The sequence below is a fragment of the Morone saxatilis genome, unplaced genomic scaffold, assembly GCF_004916995.1.
Source record: "Morone saxatilis isolate NCDOM2014 unplaced genomic scaffold, NCSU_SB_2.0 Contig11, whole genome shotgun sequence".
NCBI classification, from domain to species: domain Eukaryota; kingdom Metazoa; phylum Chordata; class Actinopteri; family Moronidae; genus Morone; species Morone saxatilis.
The window spans coordinates 2,905,697-2,930,130 of record NW_023339663.1 but is presented as its reverse complement, the minus strand read 5'-3'; the positions used below and the strand labels follow the sequence as shown (position 1 = coordinate 2,930,130).

General features: G+C 37.5%; 2 protein-coding genes across 8 annotated transcripts; one reads left to right on the top strand and one right to left on the bottom strand.

Moving 5' to 3' along the window:
* The first annotated feature begins 2,799 nt into the window (after positions 1–2,799).
* On the top strand, positions 2,800–6,227 carry LOC118343587 (myoblast determination protein 1 homolog). The gene is made up of 3 exons (XM_035682499.1): positions 2,800–4,216; positions 5,056–5,128; positions 5,690–6,227. The coding sequence occupies exons 1-3, from the start codon at positions 3,668–3,670 to the stop codon at positions 5,881–5,883; spliced, it is 816 nt and encodes a 271-aa protein (XP_035538392.1). The 5' UTR covers positions 2,800–3,667; the 3' UTR covers positions 5,884–6,227.
* A 1,053-nt stretch (positions 6,228–7,280) lies between these two features.
* On the bottom strand, positions 7,281–24,411 carry LOC118343585 (troponin T, fast skeletal muscle isoforms-like). Of its 7 annotated transcripts, XM_035682492.1 has the most exons (16): positions 24,231–24,409; positions 19,710–19,749; positions 19,599–19,612; positions 19,118–19,126; positions 17,471–17,593; positions 13,054–13,071; positions 12,743–12,763; positions 12,084–12,102; positions 11,943–11,988; positions 10,625–10,741; positions 10,362–10,439; positions 10,037–10,150; positions 9,803–9,912; positions 8,963–9,053; positions 8,532–8,572; positions 7,281–7,527 (listed from the first exon to the last, which is right to left on the bottom strand). In XM_035682492.1, exons 2-16 carry the CDS (start codon positions 19,727–19,729, stop codon positions 7,491–7,493), a joined length of 858 nt encoding a protein of 285 aa, XP_035538385.1. In that variant the 5' UTR covers positions 19,730–19,749; positions 24,231–24,409; the 3' UTR covers positions 7,281–7,490. The 7 variants fall into 7 exon arrangements, with proteins under 7 accessions (XP_035538385.1, XP_035538386.1, XP_035538390.1 ...); XM_035682493.1 differs by lacking the exon at positions 19,118–19,126 and having other exon boundaries at positions 24,231–24,411; XM_035682497.1 differs by lacking the exon at positions 17,471–17,593 and having other exon boundaries at positions 24,231–24,407.
* Between the last annotated feature and the right edge of the window lie 23 nt (positions 24,412–24,434).

Below are 24,434 nucleotides of genomic sequence, written 5' to 3'. Positions count from 1 at the left end.
TAATGCAGGATTAGTACTGAGCAGAGTCTGCGGTCACACTGACGGAGGAAACTAAACTCTGCTTTCCACATTTTAAACTGAAACAAAGCACTTTTAACTTTTACTTAAATTAAAGGATAGGTGATATTCTATATTTCTCTCATAGTGAACCAAAATCTGAGGTGGCAAAAGTATCCACATTTTTTACTTGTGTAGAAGATATTTGTGTAAAAAAAAGGCTCTGAAAGTATGTAAGTACTCTCTCTCTGGTTTCTCTGAAGGACATTTCTCCTAGCTGGAAACTGAAACTTCAAACAGTGTCTCCCTCCCTTGTCCCTTTTGTCTTATGTTATTATGTCTTTTATGTTTTTGGTGTTTTTGTGGCATTACATCTTTCATACCTGATATGCACCAGCCTTGATGTTGGGAAGGTGTGCAATAATGTAAAAAAAAGAAAAAAAAAAGAAAATGATAATAACAATTGATTCCCCTGAAATGCATTAAAACTAAAGTAACAAGCCTGTTATATAGAGTAGAAAGTACAGCTATTTGTGTAGAAATGTAGGACTTAAAAGTAAAAAGTTGTCAGAAAAAATAAATACTCAAGTAAAGTACAGATACCTGAAAAAACTATTTAAATAGTAAGTATTCTCACCTCTGAACAAATGAAAATGAATGAAAATGAAAATGAAAACACCAAAAGCAACAATTAACTGAAGTATTATCTGTGTATCAAAGCTTTCTTTCTGCTTGTGACAATACTAAAGACAATAAAAAAGAACCAAATGTGAATTTATCCGCTGCTAAAAATAGTCTGCCACAAATGTATGTTTTTTCTTCTGTTTGAGTAATGTTTGCTAAAGCTGTGATATAGCTTTAAAATGAAATGAAACGATATATTTGAGATTTACGTCTTCAGTAGGAACCAGTGGGCTTTCTATGTACACACCTGTGTCATTTCATGCCACACATTGCAAAAAAGATGAGATTGGATTAATTATGACACAATTTAACAATTTTATATAAATGTGTAACACTATTAAAATGTTTTTAAGTTTAAAATTGCCCCTGCCAGGATTATTATGCACAACATTTAATTTATCTGCTGTTTGGGAACATCCTCTGGCACAAAATACATTTTACTTTGAAATCTGTTTTGTACATCTATGTATATAACAGAGCTGGAAAGATTCAAAGTTATGCCAAGACTGACACGTTTATTGCAGCATTTGATTCTGCTGGTATCAGGTTCGTGTTCCTTTGGTTGATTTGAATGTGTCCCAAGAAGAGGAGTGGCTGTGAGAGTCGTGGGGATATCCAGCCTCAGTTAAAAGGGCACTTGTCTTAGATTTCACGAGCGGCTATATTTAATGTACTGCCTTCCCATTAAGCTGTGAGGAGTCTGGGATGTGACCTGTTCTGTCCCACCACCACTTTATATCTCTGAGGCTGCGAAGAATCTCCCATTTTCAAGACAACAAATACATAAACAGTGTGAAACTTACCCTCTATTTGCAGGTGTTCCCTGGCTTTTGCTGTTCAACAAAATAACACAAATTCCTAATTTCATAATGTATGCAAAACTTTTGGATCAACTCTTCAAATTTAGATTTTCATGTAATAATTCTTTTTTCTTTCAGTTTTTGGGGTTAAGGTTCGATTCACAGAAGAAATAAGTGAGTTTAAGTTATTTGTTGGTCAGAGTGCCACATAAGAAACCTTCAATTCTTCGTATATATGCCATTTTTCTACCCAAGATCAGGTTTGGTAAATGACACTTATAATAAAGACTACAGTCCATTAATATGGGTCCATTGTTAGTTCATTGTATTTACTTTAAAGATAAAAATCAAAAACAACTGACCACTTAAAAAAAAAGAAACAAAAATTCACTGTCTGTGACTCGAAATTATTGACTGCTGAAATGTATTTTTGGTCAAGCAAAGTTGGCAGTTTATTAAGTAGTAAAGACAAAATGGATATAACCATTATATATCCATTCCAGTGGGCAGAGGTGTGATGTTTATTAGTGTTCAAGAGCCTAGTAAAGAATATTATGTTAAAATGGAGAATTTGGATGCTTTTGTGAATGTGTGGTATTATAAAGGCTTTTTCTCTAGAGTTAAGGAAATCACTTCTGCAGACACATTGCTTTAATTTAATTTAATGATTATTTATTCTGATTTATATTTGTTTTTGTATTGTAGTCAGACATTGTCTTTGTTGCTAGTTATTGAAATATTGTAAATGTAGATTTATTTTTATCTAAATAAATGATCTCTCTCTGTCTGTCTCTCTCTCTCTCACACACACACACACTCACACAGACACACACACACAAACTTTGAGGGGGCTGGTTGTCTTCAGATCAGAGACCGGACACCTGTGTGACATTATGACCTCCTCAGCAGGACGTCAGACTGAAGCTCTCAACAAAACTCTCAAATATATTTATTTGTGATATATTGTGCTAAAAACACCAACATAAATAAAATTAAATAGACAAACCAAATCTATCTAAAAAGATTACTATCTAATAAAATTGGATAGTTAAATAAACACTAATAAGTAAATCTTAGTTGTGGGATTTCAAACACAAAGAACTCCAAAATATCCAAAATAAGTGTTTTTTTTGTGCTTCAACTTCCTTTTATTGTTGCTAATCTGTCACATCTATAATATTATTATTAAATACAACAATTAGTTTGTGTTAATAGATGCAGAACAGAAGTTGAATCTCTAACAAGTTGCTTCATTCCCTTTTGGAAAACATCTTTATAAAGTGCTCCCTGATATTTCAAAGATATTTTCCAAAAGTGCAACTAAACTTTGTCCTCAGTTATGTGAACAGTTATCACTGCAAAATGTTCGTCTCAAAAGAAATTCCATGTAGTCAAATGATTATTTTTCTAGTTACTCTTGAGTGAGATAATCTAACACTAAAGCGCTAAACACTAAACTGCCTGGAAGAGTCATTGATTCTGAGGCTGAGTTTGATTTTGAGGTGAAACAAAATGATGGTGCTTCAGTGGAGACAGTTTTCTGATTTCCAAATATTTCTGGAAAAGAAACTTTAACTTCCCTAATTCAGGATTTTATTACTTAATAAGAAAACATAAGAAACAGTCCAAGTTATTGTTTGTCCTTATATATTTGTGTTATATCATTTAAAGGTTCCCTGTGTAGTTTTCAACCTCTAGTAGTGCTATGGAGCTGGTTTTCTGTGATTAAGATGGACTAAATTGCTTTTTTATTACTTCCTTTTTGTTGCTTAGTTTCACCTCAGTGACCCCTCCTCCTCCTCCTCCTCCTCCTCTCTCCACACACACACATATACTCACACACACCACACCCCTCAGACCATTGGTCACTTACACCACAGCCCCGCCCACACACAGACTCCTTTATAAAGACAGACCCAGCCCAGGGAGCTGAAGTTACACAGACTGTCCCTTTAAACACTGATCTCCTCTGCAGACACAAAACTACTTTCTCTAAAGGGTCAGCTGACTTTGACAGGAGACTTTTAAGAGAAACTTTCATCTGTATCTTCCTGTCTTTTACTTTCTTTGTAGCAAATAGAAGACACTCTGTGGAGACTTTATTTTTCTGTCATCAGAGGAACCTTTCAGGGGACTTCTTCCTTTTTGCCCTCTTGTCACTCTTAAGGAATCTTCTATAGAGCCCGATGGATCTGTCCGACCTTCCCTTCCCTCTCTCTTCTGCTGATGACCTCTACGATGACCCCTGCTTCAGCACCAGCGACATGAACTTTTTTGACGACCTGGACTCCCGGCTGATGCACGCTGGCCTGCTGAAGTCAGAGGACCATCTTCATCACCATCACCACCACCACGTCCCCATTGCAGAGGAGGAGGACGAGCATGTAAGGGCTCCCGGGGGCCTCCACCAGGCAGGGCACTGCCTGCTTTGGGCTTGCAAGGCCTGCAAGAGGAAAACAACCCACGAAGATCGGAGGAAAGCGGCAACGATGCGGGAAAGGCGAAGGCTCAGTAAGGTCAACGATGCTTTTGAGACCCTGAAACGCTGCACGGCGTCCAATCCAAACCAGCGTCTTCCCAAAGTGGACATCCTCCGCAACGCAATCAGCTACATCGAGTCCCTGCAGGCGCTGCTGAGGACTGGCCGGGACGACGGCTTCTACTCGTCAATGGAACACTACAGCGGGGACTCGGACGCCTCCAGCAGCCCCCGCTCCAACTGCTCCGATGGCATGGTGAGTCCAAGAACAGCTGAACAGTTCATGTGCTGCCGCATGAAATGTTTGGAATGTGTTTGGGATATTTATTTTTGGCTACAGTGCTTCAATATATTTTCAATGAAGGGGAACTTTAAAATCACCTTTAAAGTCATATTTTAGGCCAAAATTGACTCTGAACCATTGATATGTGCTCTTCTTTCACTCTGGCAACTGTTCAAGTTTCTAATGCCTAAATTTATGTTGAGATTGACTTACAGCACATTTGTGACTGTTCAGAAAGGGATTTTAAACCAATTTGCAATTTATTTGAAAATAATTTGGCAATAAATGCATCATCAAATTAGCCAAAATACAAAATATCTTTCATTTAATTTAATGTCAAATAATTCTGACCTGTGTTCTTGATGTTTCTGTGTTGCACAGAAAAGTAATGCTTTAACAAATAACAGATCAACAATTGAACAATTGAAAAAGTCCCAGATCTTACCTAATAAATGGATCCTTTTGATCTAAGATATGCTTATTACATGCTAAAATGTAGAATGAATGATGTCGCACTGATGTGATGAAACTGATTGTTTTCCAGACTAAAACATCTCTTGTGTCTTAACATGTTCAAATCCCAACAGAGGGGAACAAACTCTGGAGAACAAAACATTAAGAACATTATTAAGTGCATAAATACGTCACAATAAAATACAGAAAGTAAATCTGCTTTTAAACATAAATCATGTGGAAATCTCAGCAGTCACATATCAACTGTGCATCGTTCCTCTCTTCAAACACTGTGTCAACTTATTGATCATTGATGTTTAGTTCCTTGACTGAAATTGTCTTGATTGATCTGTTTCCAGATGGATTTCATCTCTCCGTGTTCAACGAGAAGTGAAAACAGTGACGGTTCCTACTGCAGCCAGACAGCAGACGGTCAGTTTCACACAGTCACTCCTTTAATATCATCTGTTTCTACTTCATTAGCAGTTGTTTCTCTTTTCATTCAACCAGTTTCAATTTCAGTTTTATTATGACTTGTTTTTGATTGTTTGTACTTTCTCTTTCTATGTAACTAGCTTCTTCAATACAACCAATCTTTCTTCTAAATGGACTATATTCTTCTTAAATATAACAGATTTATCTTTTAATATGACCACACTTTTATTTAATGCTCTCATTTAAAAAGTCCAGCTTGAGATTTACTCTTAATCTGACCTGTTTTCTCACTAAATAAGTTTGTTTTCTCTTTTAATGTATACTACGTTTCCAATTTTATTCTCCTTTAAAATCATCTTTACTTAAAGTAACATGACAGATTTGTCATTTAATATAACGTGCCTCTTGTTTGATTTAAATAGTAAAAGTTTACTCTTTCAGTATGACCTTTACAATGACCTTCTTGTTCTTCAATATGACTGACTCCTCCTAATATGACATAATTGTCATGAAAACATAAAAAACTAAAAGTAAAATTTCCCTGTTTCTCTGTTACAGATTCCAGCAGCAACAAGCGGTCGCTCATTTCCAGTTTGGACTGTTTGTCCAGCATCGTAGAGCGGATCAGCACAGATCCAGCTGTGGCCCCACTGGGCGACAGCGTGGTCCCCCGGGGCCCCGGCTCGCCTCAGACCAGCCCTGCAAGCTCCAGTCCCTCCACTGAAGCCAACAGCTTCAACGAGCCACTCTGAACCTGACGGAGCCAAGGACTTAAACTTTAAAAGACTTTATTTTCCTTAAGTTTGAGTCCAGTTTCTCCAGACTGCCGTTGTGTTCCATTAATGTCAGCAGAAGGAAAGCAGAGGACATTTTCCTTACGGATTCTGCTGCAGATACAATAACTGAGGACCATTTTGTACATCTGTAAATAAGAGCTGTTTGTTCACTACACTACACACACACACACACACACACAAACACAAACACACACAAAAGCAAACACAGACACAAGGGATGCTGGGATTGTTGTGTCATATGTCTATATATATTATTTATGAGTGAATGGCATTTTAATAAAGAAATATTTATATTCTGATTCCTCTGCTCAGCAAAATTATTCAATAACTTGAATCTGCTCTAATATTATAATAATACATCTTTTATTAAGTCTGTAATAGGACCAGTGGGTAGAATTTTGTGGCATTCAGCAGTGAAGTTGCAGACTGCAACTAAATCAGTCAGAGAAACTACGGTGGCTGTGAAATTTGAGAAAAACGTGAAAGGCCCTAGATGTAGAGCCAGTAATTGGTTTGTCCGTTTTGGGCTACTGTAGAAAAATGGCAGTTCATAATGGTGATTTCTGAGAGTGTTTCTGTGGAGACAGCTAAACCAAACCAGTAAAGTTGCAGAAACAGCCAAAACAATGAGCTGAAAGATGCTAAAATGCTTCATCCTCTGAGGGTTCGTCACTGTGACCCACCTCTTTCAGATTTACTTTAGACGCACAGCAGCTTTAATGTATCACAACTTAAATTGTAGTGGTGATTCAAAGATGTCAAATTGTATGGAGATGTGTGTAAAATGATTCACAAAACTTAAATATTGGAATGTGATTATGCAGCCATGAATTATATTAATATCTCAGTAAGTTTGAATATTTTATTCGTCATATAAGACCCATTGCTTCAAAGTGTTGGATTAAACCAGAATATACAACACAATTTGTTGAAGAAGTTAAAGCAGTTCAAAAGATTGTTTGTGTCTTTCAACAAGGATCTTTCAACACTAACAACAAATATTACTTTGTACTGTAAAGAAGAGTAAACTCCACAATAAGAGCTGTGAGATGCAGTTGAAAGAAAGTCAGTGGACTGTTCTGAAGAACAAGTGGTGATTGAATGGAGATCTCCATTTAAAATCCAGGCCATCTGAGTTATTTTGCTCTAATTTACTGCAAAAAAATATACATAAAAAAATGATATATCATATGTATATAATATATAAAAAGTCAGTTAAAAAATGAATTTAATCAATTAATCTATACCTTAAATGTTTTGTGTTGGAGTTTTACTGCATGAAACTGATTTCAGGTCGATCAAAAACAAAAAATAGATCGATAGGCATAAAGTTAGACATTCAGACTGGGGGATTCATGATTTTGCCATTTTATTCTCTGAATCTTTTTATTTTACACAAACACAGTGAGTTAAAATTTCTTTATTGGAGCTAAATTCATCCAGATAAACGTTTCACTCAAGCAGTCGGTAAGAGCTGCCAGTTGTTGCCTTTGTTCCGGAGCTGCGGGTGTCTACGGGGTCGCTGTCAGAGCCGAGGGGACTGGCCGTTACTCAGGGGCCGCTCACTTCCTGCGGCGCGAGGCGGCTCCCTTCTTGCTGCTGCAAAGTGCAAAGTGCAAAAACAAAGTCACATCTGCACAATAATCCTTTATGATGACTTTAATTATTATTGATAGATTTATTCTAGAGAATTACTACTGAACCAACTTAGATATTATTTTAACTTAAAGCTACATCGCCTTCTAGTGTCCAAACACAGGCCCACTAGTTAAAATCATTAACCTACAGTGGGCTATTATTTACATTAACATGATTAATAACCCATAAATAATATATTTGTTTTATTACTAGGTAAATTCATCTAAAGTCAGCTATAACCAGGACAAACAGATTTAAAATTAAAAGGGGAAAAAGTATAAAGAAAGAAATAAGTAAATAAATAGTTATATTCAGCGGTTGAATATATTTAGGTAGAAGTACTTTATTTAATACAAATTTGAAGTACTTGTAGTTGAGTATATACATTTTATGCTACTTTTGAGAGACAAATATTGTACTTTTTACTCTGCCTTACTTACTTTGCAGATTTAGATTATTAATACAATATATGAATCATCTATTATGTTGTATTTATATTATTATAGCAGCAGTATATAAATTAACCTTCACCAACTGCAACATTAAAGTAATGAACAATCCAGTAATATAATATGATTCTGAAATTACTAGAGTTCCTTTTAAAATCTTTGTTCCTTATATATTTAATGTTAATGTTAAAAATGTTGAATGCAGGGTTGTACAGAGTATTTTTAAATTGTAGAATTGCTACTCTGATTACTTCTTCCACCACTAATAATATTACATTATAATGTAGCCTACAGTGAACCACATATAAATCTATCATGTATCTATGATTTATTAGTTTATCTTTTAATTTTGATTAAATATATTTCAGTAAAATATCAGCATCACACACACAAAAAGTGTGTGAGTTTGGAGTTTGATTGTTTTGTCACTTTTCCAGCGTGAACATACATACATGCACAAATATCTTTTCTTTGTTGTATTCACCACTTTGTTTATGCTGTCAACAAGCTACTTACTGTTTCTGCAGCTCATCGATGCGGTTTCTGAGAGAGATCACCTGAAAGACAAACAGCTGTGTTTGAAGCAGATCTCTGTTTACAGCTGACACTTTTAATACATAATATTTCGTTTTAATTTAATACATTAAAATGCCACAATGTATTCAGTATTTCAGACCCAAATCTCCTGTTTCCCTAAAACTGGGTGTGACCTGTCCTGGATTATTTAACCACAGGAGAATGTGGATGTGAACAGGGAGGAGCACAAGGAGTAAAAGAGAACTGACGCAGGCGGATGTGTCACTGCTGATCAACCCATCAGGAAATACTCTAACATGTCATAATAAAAGTATTCACAGAATTAATAAGGAGAAATTTGTTTAAGAAGAGTTGGTAATTCAATATCTAAACTTGAGATGTTGCACAGATTACAACATTTCCTCACTGACCTCGTATCTCTGTCTCTTGAGCGCCTCGCAGTGGTCGTATTTAATTGCCTCCAGGTTGTGCAGCCACTCCCACAGCTCCTTCGCCTTATCCCTGAAACCAACCAGACACCAAACAGTCAATAAACAATCCTCTAAACCTGAAAAATAACATGTTGCTTCTGGGGCGTAACTGTGTTTTTATCTTGAGCTTATTTCAACTGCTGTTGAAATAGATCAGTGGATTGTGACGTTTTGCATATGAGACCACTCAATTTGCATGTATGTTGTTTGATGTTTTTGGACAGGTTTTATAAAAAAAGTTTTATATTTTGTCTATATACAAACTGTACAGCTCTTTACTCATTCATTTATTTAAATAGCAGTTGTATTTTACATATTGTCTCTCTTTTTATAATTGTATATATTGTCTCTTTTTATCCATTTCTATTTTTATCTTTATTTCTATTCTCTGTGTTTACTGTAATGCTCCAGTTTTCAAAGGCAAATTCCTTGTATGTAAAAGCCTACATGGCAATAAACCTGATTCTAATTCTGGGCTATCATCGGTCCAGAGATATAAGAACTGTGTTGATGGGACTTTCTAAGCATGAGTGATGTCAAAATATATAAAGTGATAGTGAAACATGAAAATATACTGTATATATTAATGGAATTTATGTTTATTATACTCAGTCCCTATAAAACAAAATATTCAAAATGAATGAATGAAAAGAAAGAAACAGAAGAAAACTCAGAAATGTGATGATTCTCAGGGAAGTTGAGTTGATAATTTTAAATTATGACTGTGAATGAATGAACAATGAATGCTCTCAGTGACTCTTGTTCCCTCCTGTGCGTTACCTCAACTTATCCTCGCCAAAGTTGTCGATGTTCAGGGGCTTGCATCTTTCTGCCATGATCTTCTTCTTCTTCTCTCTTTCAGTCTGCTTCTTGCCTCTCTTCTGGTCAGCCTGGAAAAGTCCAGCTAGTTAAGAGTCCATGTCTTCTCAAAAATACAACGTGTTGCTGCTTGCTTTGTATGAGGCTGAAAGAGAAATCTGGAATCACAACAACGAAAAGAAACAACAGGAATACCCTCTGCAGGATGCCGCTGTAGCCCGATCCCATGTTGCTCAGCGCTATCTTCTTCTTGGCTTCATCCTCAGCCTTCCTGTGGGCGTCGGCCTCCTCCCTTTTCTGCCGCTCAGCCTGTAAAATACATTTTAAAATATCACAAACGACAGCATGAAACTGCTTTTACTTTTTTTTTTTCAACACTTATGGGTATTTGTAAAGGTGGATTTATTTCTATAAGGTAATCTATTAAAAACAGGTCACTGCTGTTGAAAGAATGAAGTTACAGACTGAGTTGTGCTGTGAACGGCACTGTGACGGATCAGTGGAAGCAGAAGCTGCGTACCTCCCGCCTGGCCTGCCGCTCTTTGTCCTTCTCAGCACGAATCCTCTGCTGCTCGGCTCGCTCAGCACGACGCTTCTCCTGCAAATCAAAACACAGTGCTTCAACCCTTCATGCCACCTGCAGAAATTAAGCTAATGCTTTAGTTGTTTGATTTATATCCACATATCTGGAACTGTGGTGATTTTTAAACAAAGCCTAATCACTAACGTACATATAGAAACGCCAATTCACCAGTTATGTTTTCTATTTGGGTAAAATCTCACAATTCTTTCTTTGAGACCGATGAGCTCCTCTTCCTCTTTCTTCCTGCACTCGAAGTGGGCATCGATCAGCGACTGCAGCTCAACCAGGTCTTTGTTTTGACGTTTCTTCTGGATGTCCTGTAGGAGGTAGACAGGAGACGGCAGTTACTAACTAATAAGATGGACGTTTCCAGGAAATAAGAAACCCTCATAAGAGTCTTTCAGCATAGGTTTTTTGGTTAATTATTATTATTATAATTCTTGTAGTAAATACAAACAAAAGCACCAATAAGAAAAACATACATTGTAAAATAATTCACCCATTCACACACACCGATGAGCTGCCGGGACCCTTGGGAGCAATTTGGGGTTCAATGCATTGCTTAAAGGCTCGTGGACAGGAGTTGCTGGGGATCGAACCACCAACCCCGTGATTAGCGCCGACGTGCTCGACCTCCTGACAGTCGCTCAGGAGGTTGAGAACGTGAGAACGCTGTATGTATGTGTTGAGGAGTCACATGAGACTGAAGGGAGTGCAACCACAGCTAACGGACAGTATTGTGTGATCAAGTTTGTCTCATACATCAGTGAGGAATTTTATCTCTACACTTTTCTTGCTAATAGTTTGCAGGAATTAGCTGTCATGACGTGCAAATGATTTTCTTATCTGTGGGAGTACGGAATGAAAATGAAAATGACAGTATGACATTGAATGGAACTTGGAAATCAGAAAACAACAGCTTCAAAACTTTTGTACTAATTGCACATTGACTTGTTATAGAGAGAACTCTTTCATTCCTGCTCAATGCTTTGATACCTAATTTGGGTTAAGTGATCTCCCGCGAGAAGTGTGTAATGCTTTATGGCACTAAATTACACACTGCAAAATAAGGATCTGCAGCTGAGACGAAGTTAGCTCGGTATTCTCATTAAGCTTCCATCATTTTTCCAACCTACTCCATGCTAGTGTGTAACATTTAGGAGTATTTATTGGCAGAAATTGAATATAGTATAGTATAGTCATAAGTACGTTTTCATTATGGGAATTGCTGTGTTTTTGTTACCTTAGAATGAGATGTTTTTATCTACAGAGGGAGCGGGCCCACCATGTTGAATCACCATGTTTCTACAGTAGCCCAGAATGATCAAACTAAACACTGACTGTAGCCTTTCTGTTTCTTTTGTGGCCCCCGCAGTTTCTCCTACATGCTTGGAAGGCAAGCAGATGTCACTAAATCCAACACACTGGTCCATTAAGTGGTATAAATGTGCACCAAATTTTTAGGCAATGTGTTTCCGGATTCCTTTCCTGGATAAATATCAGTCAACAAAAACTTACATCAAAGTCCACTTTCTCGCCATCAGGCATCTTTGGAGCAGAGGGTCTGTTCAAGGAGATACAATTCAAATTATAACAACAAGTAGCCTAAAGGTGCCATCAATGTGAAAACATAACGGATGAGATATTAAAGGTACTTACTTGAACTTTGGCTTCTCTTCTGGATTTTCAGCATCACAACAGCAACAGGGAGAGAAGACAGAGATAAAACTGTTAGAAACAAATATGGAGAGAGACAAAGACTAAAAGACTGCTGGTTAATCAGGGAGGGGGAGATCCATGTTGACAAGCTGAGTTACATCTGAAGGCTGCAAGTTGTTTCACACCTCCAATAGATCAAAGTCATTTGAGTGAGTTTCAATGTAACAACACTTTCCATGATCGGTGTCTTAATTCCTGTGTGTTAGCCTCTGTTTTCAGTGCTGTAAGTACACAGTGTTTTCTATTTCACAGTGTTAATTTATTGTGCATTAGTGTGTGAATCAAACCAATATAATCTCTGACATTTGACAAATTGACGGGATCAGTACACTGTGTGCCATAAATCACCACATAAACTTAATTTAATAGTTTAATTTTCCGAACATACTTCATCGCACACTTTTCACAACAGGGAGTTTGACAATGTGTAATTACTGTTAATTGATGTGCATGGGGGATTTTAACAGGAACACATTTTTGACCAAGTTTGTGATTAGCTTTTTACTTTTTTATGGGGACCTCACACTAAAAAAAAGACAGACAACACGGGAGGAAAACGCAGGCAAAGCGACAGCGACTCAGCAGGAAATACAAACTACCATCTTGATCTCCCTCGTCCACTGGCAGGACACATTCATGCAAAAAAAGAAAAGAAGCAGAGATGAGCAGTGGGGCCCGTAATCATGACTCGGCATTTCTGAATCCATCACCCTATTTCACCATGTCACCTCTGTCGGCTGACGAAGAGACTAAAGCGAATGGATAAATTCTGCCTTTCCCTCAGGGCAGATCAGTGAGACAAGCAAATGCACACAGTTTGAATTATTCATGTGTGAAAAAGTCCCTGGCCAACAGCGAAACAGAAATAATGTCCAATCAGAAGAACAGAGAAGAATACAAATCAACGTACCTTCCTCTTCATAGGCCTCTGCATGCAGCAAGCGTCCAAAGCAAGAGCAGAACAGAAATCATTAGTGTTCAGACTGGCCAGCTTGCTCATGTCCTCTTTATGGTGCAGCTTATGAAGCACATTTACCAAATTGGGGTGATTGTATTCTTAATGTGTAGGCACTGGCAGTCGCTGCAGAAGTCCTATCATGCATTAATCCCCCTGGCAGCTTTTACTTTCCGAACAATCCTGAGATTTTATTTTTGAGAAGAAACTGTGTGTTCCTTCTGACTGAATATTGATATTAAATTTAAAACAATTTAAAAACATCAATCTTTTTTCCTAAATAAGATCCTCATTTGATCCATCATCTTTACTGGTTATATTACAAAGGCACAGTTATTTTCTTGAGTTAATTTTACTAAAAAAATTGTTGAAACTGATTACATTGAAAATTTTGAGTCAAATTCTGTAATTTAAAAAAATCCTGATCAAGTAGCTTTAGTAATTGTGACACTGACTTAATTTTGTACTTTTTATTCATACCCTGAAAACAAAATATCTAAAAATACTTGAAGTCCTTTGTGGTTGTGACTCTTGTGAGTAGCTACTGTCTTGTTTAAGCGGCAATGAAGGAAGTACTGTCACGTTGTTTTACTTCCGTCAAACCTCTAACAGACTGTGTGACTTTGACTCTGGAGACTGTGGTTTATTGGTCGATGCTGGTTTATTTTTCTGATGAAGGTTATCTCTCCCAAATCTTAACCAAACAAAACCCGACCTTAACCATAGTGTTGGGGGATGAGAAAACTCTCTTTTGAGTTAAGGTCATATGAGCCCTTTGGAATTTACTGTACAGGCCTTACAATTTACCATTTGGCGAGAACAATAAATACACAGTTTCAGTGCTAAATTATAGCCATTATAACCTAGTAAGTCTTTGGTTTCATTTGGTTTGTTTTGTGGTATTTCTGCACCCTAGTGTATGGAAAGATTTACAATGACTAAATGAAAACTAATCAAAAAAGCGAAACAGTGAACACATTGCAATTTGTTTTTTCTTTTATGTATGCGTTTACTGTGTCTTAATTAAATAACAAACATGTTAAAAGTACAATTAATTAGCCATTTGCCTTAATTGAATTAGGTATTTTTGTTATTTATGTGGCAAAGATAGAAGTACTGTCACATTGTTGCACCTCCTAATAAAAACTAATCAGTGCTTCTCATTTCATATTGGCAGGTCTCTGCTGCTCTCTGCTGGACAGCACTGAAATGCAATACACCCCTTCACTTTATTTTCTGTGTTGTGATTTGATTTTAATGTGGCATGTCTCAATGAAAAACTTTTTTAATTGTCATTTACCATGTTTTTAATTTAATTATGACAAAGTAAATGCATATTTAAAAATGATATACATACTACAATGTGTACTTTTTTAAACCTCTTTTTTCCATGTTTGATTTGTTTTCATGTTTGCATCATAAATCTTTCATACAAGTGCTCAGCAATTTCTACACTGATTATCATCAGTCAGTCAACTGTTCCTTCTTGAAACAGAGCAAAACACGATTTTTCTAAACCGAAGCAGCGAAATCAAAGCATAAGTTCAGCAAGCATAGAGTAAAGCCTGGGACTTCTGCAGTGACTCCATCTGTGTGAAACACTTTGCACACATCGTAAAAGCATTTAAATAAACTGGAATAGTGAGGATGATTGCTTTGCATCACAACACCTCAATGTAAATGCTTTAGAGCATTTTGCCAGTCTCACGCTTCATCTACACACAGAAAGAAAGAAGCTAAACATAGACTGAAGGGAGTCAAACAAAACAGCTTTTACATGACTGAAATTACCCATTATCCTTTCTGCAACAGCCTTCAAGATAGTTGCATATAAAATGCAGGTCATTAACAACAAAATGAGACAAAAATGGATAGAAGGCGATGGATGAGACATGGTAGTTGAATTATGTAAAGGCAGCTGATTTTCTTTTTCTCCCTTTAAACATTTACAGCTCATATTCAACAACACACATTTGACACTGAGCAATAATGCTGGAAACAGAACAAAATGTTTGGTTTTGATTGCGTGTCAGCTAACACTGATTGTGATGTGATATTTGTGTTTTAAAGCAAAGCCCAAATGTTTGCCACAGTGCACTCTAAAAAACAGGGGTTCTTCGAGGAGCCCGAAGACACCAAAAGGCACTTTAGTGTTCTTCATTAGAACAAAACTAAAGTGCAACACACATTGGCCTTGTCATGCCACACCGATCGAATGTGATAAAACGAGAGCTGACGCACGGTGACGCTGATGGAAACAATGGGTACAAGTGTGTGGACGTGTTATACACTGCTGGTGTGTGTTACCCCACTAGTGGCTGTAATGATCATGACACTGGAATGAAGGAATAAATTGATGATTTTGCTATTTTTAGCATCTTCAGAAGTGGGGCTGTGAGTGTAAAATTAGTTTTGAGCGTGGCGCAAGAGGAAAGGCAGTGGAGTTATTAAAATACAAAAAGAGACATGAATGTGTGCAGCAAATAACTCATGGAAATATCTAGATAAAGAGATAGAAAGTTTAAATTTTCCGGTCATTCAAGGTCATGGAGTGTCCAAAATGGAGAGGGCTCAACCTCTGGGGAGCATGAATGTGCTCAATTCATTTTTAATGGCAACCTACCAAAATTTTGATTGGTGGCTTAATGGTCCATGATATAATAGAAAAGGCCTGGGATCTACAAAAATATTTTTCTGTTTTTGGACCAAAAGTGTGGGACAGATGGACAGACAGACAGACCATCTGGCATCTCCATCCATAAGTAATGTTTCTATTGGGGCAATCGGGAAAAAAGGGTCTCTAAAAGGCTGTTTGAAAAGCCCCACTAGGAAAAATGTTTGAGAGACCCTCAGTGTCGGGCTTCTTCAAGGAACCCTTGTGTTTAGTATCTGAAGAACACCTGTGGATTTCTTTAATCACTTTTTGAGTGTATTTCTGATGATCCTACTGTGGTGACATTAAAGGGTGGGAGAGGCAATGGATCAACAGATGATTATGGAAAGAGGCACTTTCTTTTGTATCTAGGAATATATATATATACATATAAAATAGTATTGTTTTTATCACTAACAAATACATGTAAGAGTTTTTTAATGCTGTAGGAGCAAATTTTAGACATACTACTGGGTAGATTAATAGTACAGTACTCCATCTATCATACCATTTAAGAATATCATGTTTTTTTAAAATGTAAAGAGTAACTTGTTACAAATGTTAAATAAGTGTCAAATATATTGAGTGGAGTAAATCGACAATATTTCCCTCTAAAATGTAGTGGAGCAGAAGTATAAAATGGAAATTGTAAATGTACTTTCCACCACAGCGGTTACTGTAACTTCTGAACAGTGAATTTAAGCTCTCTGAACCATTAATCCAAAATTTAGAGGTGATGTGCAGCTGTTATTTAGCTATGCTGCAGCTAAATAAAAAAACATGTAGCTTTTGTGAATGTTAATTATAGTAATTTAAACCAGCTCTTCTGCTGGGAATGCATCCTGACACAAATTGTTAACTCACTCTGCAAGTTCAGAACTTTTGTGGGCAGTTATGAAGAGGAGGTAACTCCAGTGGAAAGGGCTAAATGGAAGCTAGAGGGGAGCTAGATTAGTGAACTGCAAAAATATCAAACCTAACAAGACAACTGACTCTTGAGTCTTCAAACTTTCTTTTATGTAGAACGAGTGGAATAGAAATCTCCCAGTAGAGTAAGTAGAGTAGAGAAAAGACAATATACACCTACTGTCTAAGACCTTTCCTAGCAACATAACAGCTTTACAAAACTACAGCTTCAAAGTTTTAAGCCTTAGGACCACATTCACAAAGAATGTAAAACGCATCTTGCAGCTGTTGTACCACAAAGTGACAACATGACGGGACACCTATTCAAAGTCTATTTATTCTTTTCTATGGACTGTAGCTGGAGTTCTGAGTTCTGAGAAAGGGACGAACAGATGCATAAGAAAGCATCCCTCAAATTATTCATAGCCTGTTTGTTTTGGAAAAGTGAAAATGGAAATCATTAAAGTGCTTCAAGGCAAGGACTACCCTTTACTGACTGAATCAGAAGAGTCCAGTTAATTATTGGAAATGCAATGGTTTTACTTCATGTTTGACCCTGGCAATGGTAATGTGACTAGACAAAGTTGATCTATTATAAAATTTTCAAAGGTAAAAACAGACTTAACACAGGAGGGACTTAAAAACTCTAATTACAATAATTGTCCTTTAATTGTCCCTTAAGACTCAGTAGTTTGACTTGTCAGGCAGGATAAGTTTTGCAGCGTGTTGATGTTGACAGGACTGTCTATGCTACGGAGCACAGTGCTGTATGTCCTGCAGGAGAAGGGTGAACGGACTGCCCATGCCACGTACCTTCCTCCTCATGAACCTCCTGTGGCTCTGGCTCTGGTTCTGGTTCAGGCTCTACCTCTGGCTCTGCTTCTACCTGGGCCTCCGCCTCAGGGGCTACTTCTACTTCTACTACCTCCTCCTGGGCTACGGGCACGCAGCATGCACCAAACCGCCGAGAAGAGGGAGGGTGTCGGAGAAGGCCATTAATGAAGACCACAGACATGACAGAGCCATTAGAAACCAAAAGTGAGACATTACTTTAGTAACAGAGAGGATGGATGGGTGAGCAAGGGACAGAGCTGCTGGAGAGAGAAAAACACATGATGATGAGAGAAAGACAGTTGACCTTTCACACAGAAGCCGTATTGAACTGCTAAAGTGGAAAACTACCGGAAGAGCAGACAGTTTTGTACAAAGGATCATACAAAAGGTTAATTTAAGTATGGAAGCCTAGAGCAGCTATGTAGGCTAATTTAAATATTCTCCCATTTTCTAAAGATCATTGTGATCTAAGTTAAACAAGCTTTATTCTCATAATTTTGTCATGTATTTTAATAAAACTTAAGGCAAGGGTAAAAAAAACCCCATCTGATATGGTATTTTCATATTATCATATTGAGGAATAACATTTAAATATTAGCTGGATTGATTTGTTCACAGAATGCATGAAGGCCTAACTCAAAAGTGAATCATCATTCAGCGTATGGCAAATTCTTTATGAACATCTACTGCTATTAAGATGTAGTTTTTTTAATGCTAACAACATTAGCTTTTTTTAAATCACAAAGGCTTAAAAACTAATATTAGTAACTAACAGGAAGCAGATGCTAATTAATCTTAGAATATGAATAGTAAACCCAGAATACGTTTTGCTTGTAATGTAAATCGACCAATGGTAGAAACCCAGGATAAAAGATTTAACTGAGTTACAAGATAGTGGAACAGCAGCTAGACTGCTAACTAATGGGGGCCTGGCATTGCACGGCTAGCTGACCTCTTGTTTAATGTATTGTGATGTGACTGTTGTGTGTAATTGTGATTTCTGGATCAGTAACATTTTATGAGTTAAGTTGGATGAGTTTAATGAGTCTTCCAGGTAGTTTTCCACCTCCACTGTTACAAATATGGCCGTTGTGTGAACGAGGTCAATTTGCACTGATGTGGCATCAACAGATGACAATGTACACATGCCAAGAAAATAAATGTAGAGAGCCGAGAAGCTCAATCACATTTTTTTCTCAACCATGTGATTCAAAACATCACTCAGTCAGAAAAAGTCACCCTTAACCTGGAAGTGTTTGACTGACAGCTTGGTGTTAGTTAGCTTCCTCCCTACCAGAGAATAAACAGCCTGTACTGAAAATTAAATATTGTGCAATAAATAGACATTTAATGATACTGTAAAACCATATAAAGCTATTTTTACTCAGTCTGAGGGTAAATAAAACAACGGGGCTGAGGTATTTAACAGAGTCTGTTTCACAGTTCCACTTTGGATTAAGGGAATTCTGCTACGTCTCAAATGAAATCTATGCAGATGTTAGTGTGTCCTGTATGAAGAGCAGGTGTCTGTGTCAAACACTTCAAATTAAGGATGAAATCAGGCAGCTGACAAATTAGTACAGTGGAGAAAAGTCTGAAATGTTGAATCGATTCAGTCGTCTTTACCTTCCTCGTCTTCAGTTTTGAAAAAAATTGAAGGCATAAAGTGGGACAACAGAAACAAACATGGTGTCATTTCATAATTACTCTTAAATAATCAAAAAGCTACTAACATTTACAACATGTGGTTTCAAATGCATATAAATATATTGTGAAACATTTATTTAGTGCATTCGAGGCATAACTTCAATATTTTTTGAGAAATCTTATCATAGTCTTATTATTGAAGGATAAAACTTCAGAAACACTGGTAGTTCACCTCCAAGTCTGTGTGTGACACAGCCTATCAAAGTCAGTAACATTAAAAAATAACTTTATATACAAACACTTTATACATTCTGTCAATTTTATTCAAAGTATTTTATGTCATAATTTAAAAAAAAGCATAGTCATAGCTTGCCTATTTTGTTGTTATATGTTATATATTTGTATGTTATTTATAGTCTAACTTACAAACATATTTTAAATAAAAGGGGTTGTCACTTACCCTCGAGCTGATCCCTGAAATATGAAAGACAAGACATTCAGGAATCAATCAAACATGAACTCCCAGCTGTTAAAAGTGAGTGTTGTTATTGACAGTGTGGCATTCACTTACACTTCCTCAGTGTCAGACATGGTGACAACAGACTTCACACCTGAGGGAAAAGACAAAGAGCCCGATGAGCTGACAGGGTGGAAACAGAGAGGCTGTGTGGACATTAAAAGGTTAAGAGTTTGATCCCCACAGAGACATCCGTCCTGCTGCAGGAATACCAAACTCCTCCTGCTCCAGTTTACTCTTTTTTTATTTATTAAACTGGAGATAAAAAGATACAAAATACTGAAAAACCGCTAAAGGAAATGGGTTTGTTAAAGTAACAAAATCTGCCTCTCAGCACCTTTTAAAGCTCACTAAGTAACGTGTTATATCTCATTAGATTTTTCCATACAAAAAACTGAAAACAAAAGGCTGGTTTTATGGGGAGTTATTTGCTGTCTCTGCTGGTCGCCTGGCAACGCCAAGGTGACCAAGGCTCCAGAAACAAATAGTCAATAATCACAGCACGTATAAGGTGTTAATTAGTGAGCTTTAGTGGTGCTGGTGGTTGGATTTTTTAAACTGTTGCCAGAGCCAGGCTGCTTGTGTCTCCGTTTCCAGTCTCTGTGTAAAGCTAAGCTAAGCTAATTGCCCTTTTGGCTGTAGCTTCATATTTACTCAGGACTGCAAACTTTTCCGTTTAGTTTGGAGCCACATTTGGTGGGGGAATTTGATTAGTGAGCTACACCTTCTGTGACATTACAACTCACAATGTTAAGGTCAATAATGATGGTCAATGATGAATAAATATGGCTTTCCAACCTCCAGATACATTTTCAATCATTTCAGTTTGGTAACAGGCCTGTGTGTAATTTAGTTCACTCTTAATGTTCAATTTTATTCTATGACAGGATAATGGATGAGATTATTACCAGAATAAAAAGCTGTCAGTTGGTAGTAATATACTGAAGGCTTTCCTTTACACTGGTGATTCTTTTTTACATCCATCTGAAGACGGCAGGTATCTTTTCCGTCTGCAGTCTCTCACTGGAGTGATGTTGCACACTGTCTGCAGCAGCTAATTATGTCCAAGGTTTAAATAAAATAAATAAAAACTATACATTGTTATAGATTAAACTACCCAGCAGCAGCATAGAAAGTTGTTCAAATTAGCTCTCTGTTGACATTAAACTTAAGCACTATTTTGAATGCAGGACTTTCACTTGTAAAGCACTCTTTCTTTCATTGCAGTACTTTTACTGAAGTAAAAGCTCTGAGTACCTTTTCCATCACCGGGCTGTGGCCACTTAAGGTCACTGAGCTGCAGCATATTGAATCTGTCGTCACTGAAGCATTTTTACACTTGGCCCAAACACCTTGTCCAGAACTGTTTATTCAGCTGGTTTGGGGTGGGGGGTGGGGGGGTGTTATCTTCTTTGCAGATTTGTTTTCACATGAGAATCCAATCCAGTTCACAGAACACCACACATCATCGTCACTTGATGTTATGACTCATATTGAACACTTACCCTAATACGTAGCTCTAGTAGTTTTAGTCTTGCCCAGTGAGACATTTGTCAGTTTTTCTGCTTGAGGATCTCAGAAATCTCAAAAATTAATTCAACCTCTACCCTGGATAATCCACCGACATCACTGTTAATAGTTTACTTTGCTAGAAAGTAGTTGAGAAAAAAATTTGTTTACTTGTAATGTTACCCACGCTGTGTCCAAAATCACTCCCATGGTCAGTCATTCACTACTCCCTTTACTCCCTTTAAGTAAGAACTTAATAATCCCAAGGGAAGTTGTTGTGCAGCAGCTGGAGTACAAAGTAAGAAAAAGGGCAAATATAAAAGATAAACAACCAATAAGGTGCAAATTATTTTGTGGGTTGCACATAGATATATAAAACATAATGCAGTATAAGTAGTTCATTTAGTAGTAGTAAATTGAGGTTTTGGAGCCCAAGCACAACTGCAATTTTTGCATCTATAAAATACAATACATGTATTGTGGGATTAAAAGCAGAAAGTACTTTATATGTTCCATTGTGGAGAGTGAAAATGTCACATTCAGGATTCAGACACTCAAATAAAAGGTTAAGGGAAATACAAATATAAATAGAATGCATTATAAAGTTAATTGGGATGATTTTGGACACAGCCCAGTTTTTCTAAATGAAATTCCATTCACCTCCATTGTGCTGGAGTGAAATTGTGTTTCACAATTAGAGTTAGAATAGAGTTAGAAATGTGTGTGTGGGTTTTGGAGCCCAGCCCTTTAATATGGCAGCTAAATTACATTATTCCTAGTATCAAAGACCCCGAACAATAGATGTACATTAGCCCACAGACCCCTAATGTGTGAGGATTTTGTCTTCAAAAAGATAAAAGTCTCAGTCAATGATCAAACTGGGATCACTTTATATTACAATCACTCAAAACAACTAACCCTGTTACTTCCCTTGTTGTTCCAACTTACCAAAAATTTGGGCTTAAATATTATATTCCTCCTTTTGCTTGAGATCCCCTACTCCCCCACTCACTCAAGGACCCATGTTGGCCCACGGACACCAGTCCGAAAACCACTGCACTATTAAACCTTACGTATACTGTACAGAGCAAATGCATTTCACAGTCCACCAAAACCCACAGGATTTCAGTTGAACTTTGACTGCTTTCCTGGAATAAACAACAGCTTTCACAGTTCATACAATACTATGCCAAAAGTCCAGTTATATAGTTAGATGCTCTAAACAGCTCGCAAAATGTCCCTACAGGCCCCCTTCGAAGCTCAGCTGAACATCATTTAGTCCAAAGTGTGGCGAGGAACAGCCCTGTTGGAGCAAATGTAGGAGCATTTGTGCTCACTGTATATTCTATATATCATATTTTATATGTTATATTCTATATATATATAAATTGTCTTTGAATGACTCCTTCACACTTAGCAGTGGGCACAGCTGCAGAGGACTTGGAGGATTAGTTTTGGATCATATTTCTACCCATCAGCTGAGGAACAGTGTCCAAATAGCTGCTTTAATCCCTCGGCTCGGTCCAGCGGGAGGATCCTCTGCACTCAAACAGCCAATCAGCATCCCCCTCCAACAAATGAGCTCTTTGATCGACTTACAGCTGACAGCGGCCTCACCTCTGTGTGTCCAGCATTCACTCAGTACATACCGACACTTCAACACTCTGTATATTTAGTGGATAGTCACTTCATTTCTTAAGTATGAGAAGACTGAGTGCTGAGAAGTGTTTCTGTCTGAGTCTTTCTGAAACTAAAACTCAAACAGGTGAGACCGCAGAGGACAGTCACCTCCTGAGCCAATCGAGAGCAGATTTAGACTGAGACAAACTTATAGACCCATCACATCCGTCTGACCCAGACAGAAGAGGGAAACTATAGCTGGATGAAGGATGTGTATTTTGCTTCTGACAGCAAACGCATCATCGCTATCTCAAAACCTCATATCTCTAAAATGTCGGCCTGGTTGTCAGGTCGACCAACATGGCTATGTGGGTGTATCAGTTTAAAGTTCAACATAGTGACAAGAGGTTACAGGAGGAGAATCTTTCAGTTTCTGTATATGTATAGTGAAAATGTAGAAAAGAGATGGAGGTCCTTCTGAAGGAGACGCCAAAAAATGATGATGCTAAATCTGTAAATCTGTGAGCATGCGTGTGTCTCGTGCAAATATTCACACATGTTAATGTACAATGGGGGCCAGAATCTCATGTACAAAAATAGAGTATGCAGGAACAAAGACAAAATGTGTTTCAGGCTTTGGCGGCCAAAGAATCAGCATTTCTTTGCAACATGAAACTGCAGATCATGGCGGGGTCGACGTCACCTGCCTTTGTGAGCCCCTCTAAACTAGCAGCACTGTATCCCCAGGAATTACACATCCACTGCCAAACTTCAGTGCCAATGCAGCAAGTACGCTATTTCTAACCAGACTTAAAACTATTTAAAGACAATGCAAGTGTGTGCAGTTAAAAATGGTCAGAAACTAAAACAAAGAGATAAAAATATAATGAGTAAATTCCCTTTATAGTTGTAATTTACAGCTTTCCTTAAGTTTTGGAAAGTATGTGCCGAGAACTTGAACTTAAAGTGAAGGTGTCAACTTTTCTAATTTCACAGAAGTATTTATATGCATTCATCTATTTCCCTCCAGAGTTCTCTCTATGCCCTTAAAAGCTACATTTAAAAGTATATGAAACAATATATATATGTGAAATATAAGTTAAATTTTGATCAACCAGTGAAATCAATCTGGTCTCCGGAAACTGGAGCCCGACTGTTAACCACCCCTAACATAAACTACACATGTTTGACATGCAGCAGAACATGTCTACGTCTGTTCCAAACGTGCCCTCCTGAAGTTACAGCCCGCAGTGTTGGAGGACAGACAGTGATCTGTGTTTTCCCCCAGTTTTCCACCGCCAGAGGCTCTTTTCTCCTGATGCACACAAACGCAACAAAAACAAAATCTACAACCCACAGGTTTTGCTTTAAAAAGAGCAACAAATAGTCAGAAATATGTAGTTTAGTACTGAGAAGTGATTTCAAGGCCCTCTGTGGTCGTCTTACCTCAGAGAGGAAGAGAAGCTCCTTCGATCAAGAAGATGAACGTCTGTAAGAATCTGCCGGGTCTGCTCAGAGAATAAGTCCTTGTGTTATAGTGATACTTGAGCTCATCAGGCCCTTATTGGCTGCAGGATGAGAGTGAGGTGTGTGTGTAGTATGTATGTTTATGTGTGGAAAAGGTGGGGAGAGGAGGGTGTGTGTGTGGGG